This window comes from Arachis ipaensis, chromosome B03 (genome assembly GCF_000816755.2).
Source record: "Arachis ipaensis cultivar K30076 chromosome B03, Araip1.1, whole genome shotgun sequence".
Taxonomy (NCBI): domain Eukaryota; kingdom Viridiplantae; phylum Streptophyta; class Magnoliopsida; order Fabales; family Fabaceae; genus Arachis; species Arachis ipaensis.
Window position 1 is genome coordinate 134,915,640 of NC_029787.2, and position 14,098 is coordinate 134,929,737.

At 31.3% G+C, this 14,098-nt stretch overlaps 1 protein-coding gene across 4 annotated transcripts in view; it reads right to left on the reverse strand.

The window, feature by feature from the left end:
* Nucleotides 1-8,800, reverse strand: part of LOC107631950 (Niemann-Pick C1 protein) — a 17,055-nt gene extending 8,255 nt beyond the window's left edge. For 2 of the 4 annotated variants that reach the window (XR_002360090.1, XR_002360089.1), the window contains exons 1-18: nt 8,473-8,800; nt 8,268-8,329; nt 7,856-8,180; nt 7,621-7,771; nt 7,200-7,444; nt 6,793-6,984; nt 6,001-6,044; nt 5,810-5,927; nt 5,349-5,432; nt 5,068-5,163; nt 4,850-4,951; nt 4,590-4,658; nt 3,896-3,991; nt 3,350-3,457; nt 1,636-1,749; nt 1,393-1,479; nt 409-537; nt 28-226 (exon numbers count right to left, since the gene is read on the reverse strand). Coding sequence is in view for 2 of the 4 variants with exons in the window: in XM_021120046.1 (XP_020975705.1) it covers nt 28-226; nt 409-537; nt 1,393-1,479; nt 1,636-1,749; nt 3,350-3,457; nt 3,896-3,991; nt 4,590-4,658; nt 4,850-4,951; nt 5,068-5,163; nt 5,349-5,432; nt 5,810-5,927; nt 6,001-6,044; nt 6,793-6,984; nt 7,200-7,444; nt 7,621-7,771; nt 7,856-8,180; nt 8,268-8,329; nt 8,473-8,520 (2,269 nt within the window). In the remaining 2 variants the exon portion in view is untranslated. The remainder of the gene's footprint in view (nt 1-27; nt 227-408; nt 538-1,392; nt 1,480-1,635; nt 1,750-3,349; nt 3,458-3,895; nt 3,992-4,589; nt 4,659-4,849; nt 4,952-5,067; nt 5,164-5,348; nt 5,433-5,809; nt 5,928-6,000; nt 6,045-6,792; nt 6,985-7,199; nt 7,445-7,620; nt 7,772-7,855; nt 8,181-8,267; nt 8,330-8,472) is intronic. The other 2 variants (XM_021120046.1, XM_016335558.2) reach the window with 1 other exon arrangement.

The following is a 14,098-nucleotide window of genomic DNA, read 5'->3' on the forward strand; positions in this document are numbered from 1 at the left end:
AACTTTTTCCCCCACTGATTGTTTAACCTGCAATCATTGAGAAAACACGGCATGCTGGCATAGAAATGAACGATCCTACGGCAAATGCTAGAATCTCTGATAAGCTGGCCAATGTTATCGATGGTCCAACTGCCCCCATTGCATTACTTATTTGTTCTTCTATAGGTAAGTCTGAGGGTTGCCGTTTGACAGCATCTACAATTATACACATGTTATCTACACCAACCTGGTCAAAGAATGAAACTATTAAAAACAAATGGGGAAAGATAAAGATTGGACAGCAAAAAAGTTCGAAATTATAATAATTTTAGGCAATGCAATTGCAACGTGCTCAGATAAGACAGAGATAGTACCTCTGATAACATTTTATAAAAGATAATTGAGAATGATAAGAACAGAAAGACTTACAGCTAAAACAAGAAAAGGTATGACTTCCATGATGATTAATGTAGATTTCACTCCAATCAAACTGAAAAATCCAACGGATCCAAGGACAGAAAGCACAACAAGCAAAACCCCCGAAAGGCCAAGCAATACCTGAATAACATAAAAGTTAAAGAATGAGTAGTGGTAAATAATCATACAGCATTAATTGAAGAACTTACACATGGCACTTAAACTTCAACTATAGCACTGTCATGAACCACACCACAAAAAAGTTGAAAAAACTTCGTTTATATGATTTTTTTTTTTTATTTTGGAAGCATATTTTGAAAAGGGAGATATTTATTTTTTAGACATTTCCTTTCCATACGCAAATTGCCGAAAAATTCAAAAAATAAAACAAAAACAAAATAGATAAAGATCAAATTTTGCCCCAAGCTTTTGCATGCACTTCTAAATAATTATCCTAATGTTCCCACCAAAAAATTGGATCAAATGCACGAGCCATTTTGGCACTTATTAAAAAAATGATGCATTTTGTCATAAGAGAGTAAATCTTTAGGGGACTATGATGTATATGTATTTCTTTGAAGAGTTATTTTGTCCAAAACTTAAGGGTGTGTCTGGTTTGTGTTTTTCATTTCCTGTTTTTATTTTTATTTTCAGTATTTTCTTTTTCAGGATTTTGTGAAGAAAAAAGAGAAAAAGTGAAATCAATAAAATTTTGTTTTCTATTTTCACCTCCTGTTTTATCTGTTTTCATCTTGGCTCTAATGCAGTCAAAGACCAACTCACTTAAAAGCATAAGATATTATGAGGAGAAAGCACATAAATGGATTTATAACACGTGGCACTCAATAATAGCAACCATAGAACCCTTATTATTAGCAGTAGTTCAAGAGTATTCACATCAAAACCAAAATTAACCGCACATCAAAAGTACAACACTCCTATAAGCATGCGTTTGATAATGAAACCAACATAAAAGGAAATTATTTAAAATCATACCTTGGATGAGAGGTAGAAAGAAGATTGATGAGATGGAGTGTCTCCCAATGTCACTGATATATAACCAAACATTACGATATAGCTCACCTAACAAGAAAATGGAGACGAAGTTTAGTGTATGAAAATCCAATGAAGCACATTATATTATTTAAGCCACAACCACAATGATTAATTCATGAGCTTAAGCATACCACAAACAAATCAGTTTTTCACATTCAGTTGAAGGAAATGAAAATTACTTACAAGTATTGTTATGACATCTGCTGTGCTTTCTCTCTTTAATTCTTCCTCTATTGAACTTTCTGTTGAAAATGACAAAGTAAGATTGCGAGACTGCACCATTGGCAACAATTCCTCCTGTCAAATATATAATTGGTTCAAAACATCATGTGAGCAAGGATGAGAAAACAATATGGATAACTAAAATGCAATTCTTGATGGATAATTTTTTTCATTGCTTTTTTTTTTTTTTTTTGCTCTGGTAAGGAGGATCGCTTATCCTTTTTTTCCCTTGTATTTTTCTTTTCTCCGCCTTAGTGATGTTCTTCTTTATCATGAACAAAAAAATATGACAGCATTGAGCTAGCAAATCTGCTATATCACACACACACAGTTTATATATATATATATACGGGAAATGATAATGCTACTCCCATTTTTTGTAACTAGATTTAGACCGCGCGAAAACTAATATTATAAATTTTTTATTCATAATTTTTTAGATACGTTTTTTTTTGCACAATCACATAATAACAAAGTTCGTCATATGACTCATGTAATTTGTTTAGCTATTTTTTTAGTATTATTGTATTTGATTATCTTATACATATAGCATTAAACAAACTTTTAAAGCAAATACAAATTGCCTGTTTGTTGAATGATGCTCTATATTATAATTTTGATCTTGTGCCGAAGTTAAAAGTGGTTGAAGAGGAGGTTGGCAATTCATGTGAGAAATTATGAGATGGATGAAATAATATTGTAATAGTAATAAGAATGTTGTTAATTATATATATAAGTAGACCATGACAATCCACCTATTCAAAATGAGTGACATGGTCCAATGGCAAGAGAGTTTTTTTAGTGATTGCCACCTATTCAAAATAGTTGACGTGGCACAATAGAAAGTAACAACAACAACAATAATAAAGAAAGAAAGAAAGATGGCACTCCACACATGATTTTTTTACATATATAACTGAAACCTACAAATAATCAAAGATGACACTCCACACATGATTTTTTTACATATATAACTGAAACCTACAAATAATCAAGTATCTGAAAGATCAAAGCTTTACACATTGCCTATATTAATCTTTTGATAGGGAAAATTAAAAATATTAGAAGAGAAGAAAAGAATATGATAATACATCCTCACGAAGATAGAAAATTAACTAAGTCCATGTAAGGATAAATATGCAACAAAGAATGCCAGTTCATTTGTATATTATCTAAAGGAACACCAACAAATAGACTAAGCACAAAACACCATGTGAGGGTGTCACATCTGTTAGAACCTTGAAATTCTGTAGTTAAAACTGTGTTTTCTCCTGCTGGAGAATTCTGATATATATAGAGTGAAAAATGATGCTTGTACCATTTTTTGGTACACCTCAAGTGTAGACCTTCCTTTTTTATATTAGAAGACAAACTTTTTGTATTCTCTCTCTTCTTAACTCTCATTTTAAATATTAAAAATGGAAGGTATACACAAAAATAGTGCATATAATATTCCTCATTATTTGATAACGATGACAGAGTATAGGTGAGATATTGGTAGCTAAGTTTATAAACTATTTTCTTCCATTAATTAAGAAGATAGTGAGAACATACTAATTTATAGAGACTTTAAGAACATATAGAGTAACTAATAAGACGTCAATTCTGTACATGTAAGCTAGACAACAACTAATAAGCAAAGAATGAATATAATCAATATATTGAAAAGTCAAACCTTAGCCAGTTCAATAAAAGCCTTTTCCCATGCGATCGCTTTCCCATTCTCATCTCCAACTTTTGTCATTGCATTATTGACAGGGTATGTGATAATAAATGCAGAAGCCTATAATAGGGCAATCAGCACAGCAATATTACATAATGTTAGGAACTGAATATTTTATTATAGAATGCGAGAGTAATTCCATTTAAATAATGAAAGAGGGCCTCCCTCACTCACACTCAAAGTAATGGAAAATAGAAAGAGCAAGAAAACTATAGGAACAGTGCAGACTCTTTCAGCAATCTGCTCCTTAGTAATTGCTTAGTTCTCTTTACATTCATCACAGCTCAGATAACACTCCCCGTAACCAAATTACACTGCCTGTTGGCAAGTCTGTCATCCTACAGATCATTATCTTGAATAATCCCTAACCTGCCGTTACTTATACCCATTGCCACTTGGGCATATCCACTGGCTTCCTTTTTACCCTTCCTCATGTACATCTTAATACCACAGGTCTATCAAATAAACATGTATCTAAACCAAAAACCAAAATCATACCTCGGAATAATTGTCTCCAAAAAACCCTCCCAAGGCAGTAGTTGGCTCAAGGGGAGCCTTAAATGCACTAAAGCATGTTTCTGCAGATGTGTAATGCTGAAAATAATAGATCATAATAAACAGTGTCAACATATAACAGATACTTGAAAGTAATAACTGATATCTTCCAGAAAGCATCTATGAGATGAACTCAGTAAACTGTTAAGAAGTAATTAATTGCTAAAGAGCACTTCGCATGCACAAGCACCACATGCTTATAGAGGAAATAATACGCATAAGCACCATCTTTAAATAATAAATAAATAAATAAAATGCTTGGAAAGCAGGGCTTCAATACATGCATATAAAATTGTATTTAGCTCATATTTAGTATATTCTTCAAATTTAGGGTATCCAACACATTTGATGTTTAATGTTTTTGTTCATTACTTTTGTCAGTTAAATAAAGGAAACAGCTTTAAATTAAACCCGTATCTGAACTAACTAACGTATGATAATCCCTAATTATATTAGTGAAGGAGACATTCTTCTATATTACATGGAGTAAGAAATTCTTACTACATGGAGTGATCTTATCCATTAAATTTGATAACGTAAGAGAGAGAGAAAAGAAGAGAGATGAGAATAAAAGGTAGATGAATAGTGCGGAGGAGGAAAAAGATTTCCTTCATGGAGTAAATAAGAATTTGTTCACCTGAAAACAATACTCAGCATGTTCAACACCTCCATAGTTGTCATAATTGTCAGGATCCATTTGAAAATACTGTTGGAACAAAAATTAGAAGATAAAAAACATATATCAAACGAAGGAATCTGATTTACGCCCAAAAGAGTAGTAAGTTAAAATGGAAGTGAATAAGAAAAATCAGTTGGTTGACACAAAAATAGAATACATGTAATTACAAATGTAAACCAGAATGTAATTCATTGATCTTTTGAAAGGTGGGTTTGGACCTGCAAAATACTTTGAGTGGCACAGTCCTCGCCTAAAGGCTTCAAGCATATGTCACTTAGGGTTACCAATGAAGTAGAATAATTTGCACGAATCCCATCTACCTGTTAAAACAGTGAAACAGAAAAAACATTTGGTAATAAGGAAGGTCCCACTAAATAAATGACAACTTAATTAAACTGTAACAAGTGGAAAGCACAGAAAGAAGAACTCAGAGTACCTTTTGCTGTATTTCAAAAAGCAATTCAATATTATCCTCTGTGATGATACTCGGGGGCTTCTCATGCTCAGATTCAGGGATTGTCGCTATTATGAGCTGAAACATATGCAAAAAATAGTGTAAATGAGATTCATTCCAGATATAATTATAGCATGGAACCGAGAAGGAAAAACAGCAAAGCCATCAAACAAGAAGGATTCGATTCCGTAACAAGATTACATGCGTAGAAAAACAAAGGACTAAAAGAAAAGCCAAAAAAATAAAAATAGCTTTGCTGAAACCTGTTCAATTCTGTAGAATGGGGCAAGGTGGCTATCAAAGAATTCTTTCTCTTCGGCTGCCTTACTCCCAGGACCTACCCATAACTGCAATACAAAGAAGACCAGCAAGTTTAAAGAGGACAAAATTAAAAATCGGAGATAACAAAAATATAAAAATAACGAGGGTTACAAGACTATTTCAACTCTGGTTACACAAGGTCCTTCAACAATGCAAAAAACAAGGAGGGTTAGTCTTTATAAACACTTGGGCATCCCTTCCCATGTGAGTCAGCTTTTGTAGTTGAGCTAAGCCCACTCAATTTATGAGAGAACTAAAACCCCGAATGAAATGTATTATAAGGACCATAACCCAAAATGACGGAAGCTATTCGGACCAAATTCACTTTCAACCTGTAAATATTCCATAAGCACATCCAAAATGCATATTTTAGAGAAGTTAGAGGGCAGGCTAAAGATGATACCTTCTCAGGCCGGGTCTCCACCTCAAAACGGAGCAGCCCCAAACAAAGCAAAAGAACCATTGCTACTGACGAACAAAGCACAATTGTAGGCCTTCTGGCGATCCATCTTCCATAAGTCCTGAATGCAACAACAAAATTATTAATGAATGGACTAAGTAACCGTAAAACCTAGCAAGAACACAGCTACAAACCTGTAAAACCTGGATAAGCATCCTTGAACAAAAGAAAATTGCACCTATAAAAGAACATCAATAAGCTGGAGAGAAGAATAATACAAGAAGGAAGGATAAAAGGTTCTCTGTCCTCCTCAACAGGAGCAAACAAAATTGTCAAACAAAGAAGAGATGATAGTTTACTGGAAATTAAAGATATGACCCATAATGCACGTGTGAAGGAAAACAGCCTTAAATTCATGACTTACTCAAAGGTGTTGACTATTAGATTATTAGGTTAATGAAAACCGCCCCTCTCAAGTCATAATTCACATCCAACAACCATAGTATCATTATTACTTGTGGAAAAACCCCAATATAAAAGATGCATAATGGCTGGAAAAGAAATGGCATTTTGGCACTATTTAAAGCAAAAGGAAAATGCCAAATAATTTTGAAGTTGCAGCTAAAAATATGGATAAGACAAGAAAAACATCCTTGATAAAAAAAATTATGGCACCAACAATAAAAAGTTACGCCTTATTGGATTCTGCCAATAGGTGATGTTTTAGCAGGAAATGATCAATATTCAAAATCATTTCACTAAAACAGTTTGGGTTTGATTCACACAACCAGCAATCCACCAATTGAATGGAGTCTGAAAGGATCACTTTGAGCCCATCTTAGGACTTGTGGCATGCCCTTGCTTTTGAGGTAAGTTGCTAGGAGATAATTTTTCCACCCAAAGAAACAAGCATATTGGATTCTTCTTTCTGAATCCCAAAGATGCATAAGTTGCCAGACAATTTTTACAAAATAAATAGAATATACCTCTTCAGGATGTGTTCCTTCCTTTTGGTTGCTAATTAAGGTACTTCCTTCGTCGCTCATATCATTCAACAAAGGTTCCGCATCATATCCAAGTCTCCTCCTTTCTCTTCTCCTTTGCAGCAATACCCATCCAAAGAACATGAAAATTAATACAACATACAAGACAGCCATTGACAATTCCACACATCTGACCTGCAGGTATCATCAAACAAATCCAGTTAGATAATATGAGATAGAAAGCAATTAACAGAGATTTCAGTAGGCCACTAAATATTCTACTAATCACGAAACTTTTACTTTTAATACTAACAAAGAAAGAACACAGCATTAAATTTATCTAGCCATTCTAGTCAGATGGAGAATAAAAATTTTTAGCATACAAAAAGAATCAATTTCTATTGGTCAACCTTCAGAGACCCAATTCTAATTGAGCAGGGATCCTTTCTGGGAGGAGAAGGTTCTGGATGAGAGCAAACAGGAGACGAAGGACAATCACCACAAGAGCAGCCGAGTGAGGTGTCATTACATGAATAGACAGATGCATTCATAAGTTCCATAGGGGATGAGTCAGGAATGGTTATCTTAAAATTTATAGAATAAGGTGAACCAGGAAAACCAGGAGGCACTTTTGCTCCAAGAAATGCAAACCACTCTGGGTAAAAAAAATGGAAACAAAAAGGAAAAAAAAGATCACCACATGAGTAGCATGTACAAATCCGAGCAGATAAAGGAAAAATGAAATATAAACATAAAAAACACAAAATATGCAAGAAAATGTGCATAAATAATTGCCAAAGGGGGTAATCCTGCACGGTAAGTGCTCATTACCTTTATAGCTGTTAGCTCCTGCCCCAACAAAATCTATGGCCCTTGTATTCATTGTTCCAAACTTTACATCCTTACATGAATCATATAGACCTTCTCCAAATGTTTCAGTTACATAAAAATCAATGCCATCCACAGTCTTATTACCATTAACCTAAAAAGAACATACAATAATGATCAACATCATATCATATCATATCATTATATATTACAGACAGATACATAGCCAATTGCAGACCTCAGAAATAGAAGTGACGTTGATGAATAGACTCTGATTAGGGGAGCACGAAAGTTCACAGAAAAGATTAAGGAAGTTCCTCAAGCACGCTGGACAGCCCACTAGAATTGGTACAGCCTGTTGAACCTGAACTCTTAGTGTGTCAAACTGTTGCTCCGTACAGCAAACATTTCCGGTGATGGTGGGACACAAGCTTTGAATTTTGGCAGACAGCAGATCATCAGGTTTTACAGAAGGGGAACCATAGGGGCAATTCAGAACTTTGCCATCGCTACTTTCACCGCATATATCATACATTGCGCAGTATTCCTCAGAGTGCATAGCCCTAAACACAAGGAGCACAATTTAATTCTCAGAATCAAGTAACTAATTAGTGATCTGAGAGCAAAGGGAAGAAAGGTAGTAGGATTACCCATAACCATAAGTAGACTGTAGGGCTACGGTAAGAAGCAAAGAGGAAGAGAGTAAAATTATCTGCATCACATCGCATCGCATGTTAGTCAGCTAATTGGTAGTTAGTTAGTTAGTTCAGATGAGATTGTTGTTCAGTGTTCAGAAATGGAGGAAGAGCCAACTTGAATTAATTAGCAATTCGAGGAGATCGAATTCACTCTGACCTGGAACACAGAAGCAAAAGAGGCGGTGATGATATTGTCGATACCCATCCTCTTCTCTTTGTGCTGGATGCTGCTTATTGAAATTTGCAACTAGGAATCGCAGTTTTTGAGTAGTTTTATGTTGCTTTTGTTTTGATTTATGTCCTTGCTCTTGCCATTGCTATTGCTGTTTTGGTCAAACAAGCTCAACTCAAACGCAACCTCCTTTCGTTTCGTCCTTCACATACCAAACATCAAACCAACGAGTTCTTCGATACCATTCTCACGTCGGACACTTTCTCATTTTTCAAATGCATCAAATTGTAAATCTCATTTGATCTTTTATACGATAAACGATAATTAGTATTAAGAAGATTTGTGTTCGTTTGTGGGGGCATTAGATCGATTAAAAAAAAATATTTTTTTAGTGTATTTGATAAATTTTAAATAGTAAAAATAAAAATATTATCCAAACATAATTGATAAATAAAAATATCTGTTAGAGTGGATTTTGGGATGGGTTAGAGTGGGTTTGGCATTTTCAGTGGAAACGGGAGCTCCGCCAATGGGAAACAGAAATCTTGGATCAGTTGCTTCAGGCCTTTCAATCTGTTAGACTGATAGCAGAAGTGCAAGATAGAGTGGTGTGAAAATTTGAAAAGAAATGTGTTTATAATACTAACTCATTTATGCAGGTTTTGCAGGAAGCAACTCTGGACGAGGAGATTATGAGTTACAGATTCACAAAAAAGAATTTGGAGAGGCTTAGTGCCGCCGCGAATCGAGTTGTTCACTTGGTTTGCTCTGATCGGTCGGGTCAACACAAGGGACCGGCTCAGTAGGTTGGGAATTCTGGAACCAAATGATAATATGTGTGTGCTGTGTAAAAAAGCAGTTGAAAGTGTTTATCACCTGTTGGTTGCTTGTGAGTTCTCTTGGCATCACGGAATTTGTTCAGGTGTGGACAGCTCCGGGTACCTTGAAAGATCACTTTGAGAGTTGGAGATCCATGCCTATGAGAAAGGAGGTACGTAAGTACTGTTTAGGTGGGTTCTTCTCAGTTATATGGAATGTTTGGCTACGGAGGAACGATGTAATCTTCCGGAACAAGACAGTAGGCGTTGTAGACTGTGCGACTCAATCATTACTTTGTGCTAAGGAATGGTGTGGTAACTAGCTCATGTTGTTGATAGCTATGCCGGAGATGACATAGGAGTTGGTGATTCTATTATTTTTATTTCAATATTTGTATGCTCCACTTCGAGTGTTGAGCTCTTTCTTTCAAAAAAAATAATAAAAATATCTGTTTACATGAGATATCAAAATATAAAATCACTTTTATAAATGTAAAATCTTTTAAAAAATATCATTTAAAAAAGTTTTTTTTTTTAAAATAGCGTACAAACAAATCCTAGACTAGTTAATTCTTAAAAAAATATATAATTTAGTTTGTTAGCACAGTAAATGAGGGATATATGATGTTTTTTTATTAATTTATTAACTAAAAATGTTTATATATATTGTTAATTATTTTAACGTGTTTATTTATAAAAGATAGTCACGTAGATAATAATTTTTAGAATTAAATTTTATTTATTTTGATAGAATTTGTGATAAATAGAGAGTAGTTGATAAAAGTATATGAAAACTCAAAAAATAATAAATGTTTTACTGTCCAAAACTATTCCATATTCGTATTTATGTGATAGTAACGAAATATACACCATTATAAATAAATAATAAAATACATGAATAATTATGTTTTGTGTCGCACTATTTATTGACAAAAATATATACATGTCCAACGTTTATTATCTTAAAATATTTAATTGGTATTTTTTTTTCTTTGAGAGTTAATTAATCCCAAAGTCAACATCTTGAGTTTGAGGATGTAGTTATCACTTTACTCATAATTAAATTAGTAGCTCGTTCTCAAAATTAGTTTCTGCAATTTTTTAATTAATTTTAAGTCATCTTAGTCTTTTCATTTATGTTATTAATAGTGTCAACATTTATTGATGTAACACGTTCATTACAACAAATATTTAGTATTTTTAATTGACGGCCAACATAGTAAATTTATAAAATTAGATCAAATTAACTTTAAATTAAGGAATTTCAATGCCTCAAATTTTTGTCACAATTAGGTTTTGATTTGATCTAATTTCATAAATTTATCATACTAATAATCAATTAAAACTCTTATATGTGTTATAGTATCATATTAACAAAATTTGGTACCATCAATAAAGAAAATGACAGAAGGATTCATGCGTTTAATTTAAAATCTTTGAAAAGAAAATTTGATTAAAAAATTTTGTTGAGAACTAATTTAAAAAATAAGTGATCTTTTTAGAATATAATTAGGATCAATTAACATTATTTAGCATATTTGAATATTTATTATAGGATATTACGTCTTTATTATTACAATTCTCTTAACACCTATAAATACCCTGATATATTGTATCATTTTAAACAACTTGAATACATTCAATAACACACAAATATTTTCTCCATTTTAGTCTCTTATTTCTAACGATACTGAAAATCTGAAATCCCATCTAAAAAGAAATTAAATTTATTATTTTGTATGTAGGTTCTTTGTTTTTAATAAAACTATATTTGAGTATCCATTGATCTTTATTTAAGGTAGTCCTTGATTTTTAAATAATTAAATTAATTTTTAAATTTATAAATCATAAATCTTTATTCATTCATAATTTGATTTAACTGTTATTAATAAAGTGTTGACATATAAAGTTAGGAGACGACTTTAATAAAGACACTAAAAATGTCTTTTTTTAAAGACGTTCACACATGTCATGTTATTATTGGACATCCTTATTAAATTGGTTAATAATTTATTTTTTATTATTATAAACTAGAACAAAATTGGTTTATTATAGCAATAATAATAAACCCAATTGTCTGCATTATAATTATTAGACTCGATTTGATCTGATCGAATTATACCATCTAAAACGAATATCTTTAAATTTTTTGATAAAAAGACAATTATATCCCTGACTTTTTGTTTTTCGGACATTTAAATTCCTAAAAATTTAAAAATACAATTAAATCCCTAAAAAATTGGGTTTATTGTTATTGTTATAAAAAAATATCAATTTTATTCTAATTTGTTAAGAAATTCAAAAATAACCGATTCATTAATACGTTCAATAATAATACGACATATAAATATCTTTATAGAAAGACGTTTTACGCATCTTTATGGGAGCATTCCCCGTAAAGTTATAGACTTATAGTACTAATATGACAGTACTAAAAAGATATGGCTAAGACTTATTAATTAATTGTATTTTGAGTAAAATATTGTTTTTGTTCCTAATATTTTGGGTAAGTTTTATTTGTGTCTTTAACGTTTAAATCGTTCTATTTGTATTTTTAACATTTGTAAAAATAATTCATTGTTATGATGCCGTCAATTACACATTATAAACTTTAATTAGAGTTATGAAAAATCTCTTTTTGAAGTTAGAATACAAATATCTATAACAGAACGATGATCTACTCCAAATAATAGCTCATCAAAAGTTGAATTAATTCTTGCAGCATTTACATAATTAACTTTTTTAGGGACATAATTGAACCTAACATAAATAGTAGATACAATATTAAAATCGAATACATCCAAGTGAGACCTAATTGAAAATAAATACATCCAAGTGAAAATAATTGAAAAATACAATCTGATCTGTTATTATAATTGACGGCACATTGAATTACTTTTATAAACATTATAGATATAAATAAAACGATTTAAACGTTAGAGATATAAATAGAATTTATCCTAAACATTAGGAACAAAAATAATATTTTACTCTTAATATAAAATTAAAGTGAATGCTTATGTATTATTGTTTTAATGTGAAGTTCACCGTTTAAAGACATTAGATAATAATTTGGTCAAATATATCAAATTATCTAACAATTTTTAATTAATATCTTCACATAAAGACAACTGCATGTGAATTATCATCCAAAATTAGTTAACCAAAATAAGTTTAATTAACAAATTTATAATATTTGTTTGATCATATTAAAAGACCAATTAGAGATATCACACTGGCATTAAATACTATATTTCAATGCTTTTTAATAATAGTTGAATTAAAAACAAATACAGATGTATAATTTATAAATTTTAAAATTAATTTAGTTATTTCCAAAAGTTTAAAACGTTTTTTATCAAAAGTTAGTTATAAGTTATTTATCTATTTTTCTATAACTTGTTAGTTCTTACTTTTAGTAATACATAATACTTTTTACTTTTATCATTTTATCAACTTTTTTATTTTAAAAGATCTCAATCCCTTTTATATTGATCTATACATATAGTTTTTAACAAAAGAGGATGATTCCATGCTACTAACAAAAATGATGCAAAGAAGTAAGCACTATATAATGCTAAATTAGTATTCCAAAATATGGAAATACCCTTAATTGGCAAAAGTTAGTTATAAGTTATTTATCTATTTTTCTATAACTTGTTAGTTCTTACTTTTAGTAATACATAATACTACCTTCATGCACCCCAACATAGTTTAAATGATTAAATTGCATTGAATAACTTAAATTATCAGAACTTAATACACCACACAGTAAAACTATAAAAGTATCGTCTGTATATCAATGAGTTAGAGGATACAAAGGGTGTCTTTGTTCACAAAAAAAAAATATTAAAATATAAATACAAAGACATAAAATTGTATTTAACANNACGTTATATTTTAATTTCAAAAACTTTCAAATATTCTATTTCAATCAAAAAAATTTTGAAACGGATTCAAAGTTATGTTACCATTAAATTTAACACAAACAAGAGAAAGCTTAGGAATAAATACTTTTATTAAAATTTGGCCAACAATTAACCAGTAAAAAAAATGAATAATTTCACACCATTAGATGTAATTTCATACTATTAGAAACATTAATGATAAACTAATTGATGGCTATAAATTACAAAACTTGCTAGTCCCCTAGCATTCATCTACAAACAATTTGCATATTGAAAAGCCGATTTCAGTATGTAAGTAAAATCAAATCACCAACAATCACTAGTATAAAAAATTTTCCTTTGATTTTAGAGCATTGACGATTGATTGTTATGATTTGAATTTTTATACGAAAAGGAAATTAAAGAAAAGGGTGTAGACAAAAAAAATAGCCGGAACTTTCCTTATTTAGCTTTTATTAATTGTTGCGACAATTAATGAAAGCTAAATAAGGAAAGTTATGACTGTTTTTGGCTAATATTTTTTGGTTACCAAACATTTTCCTAAAGAAAAAAAATGTTAAGAAGATTTTGATTATGTTTTTCTAGTCCACGAAAGAACTTATGACTTAACTAGTAACCTTAGTCTCTCTCGAAGAGGAGATTTTCTTGTACATTGACGCGCTTACAACAGACAGAGCTTGAATAATACTGGTCTCTGGAGCATCCTTATTATGGGTGGGTTCTAGTTGCCACAAATACTCGATACAAAAGAAATGTAGTAATGAACAAGCCCCTTATACAACATTAACCAGGCGGCGAACAAGTTTAACTCCAGAGGGACTACCTATTCACCTATTCAGCAAAAATCATAACTCAGCGAAGCAACTTAAAATGTTACTTCGATTA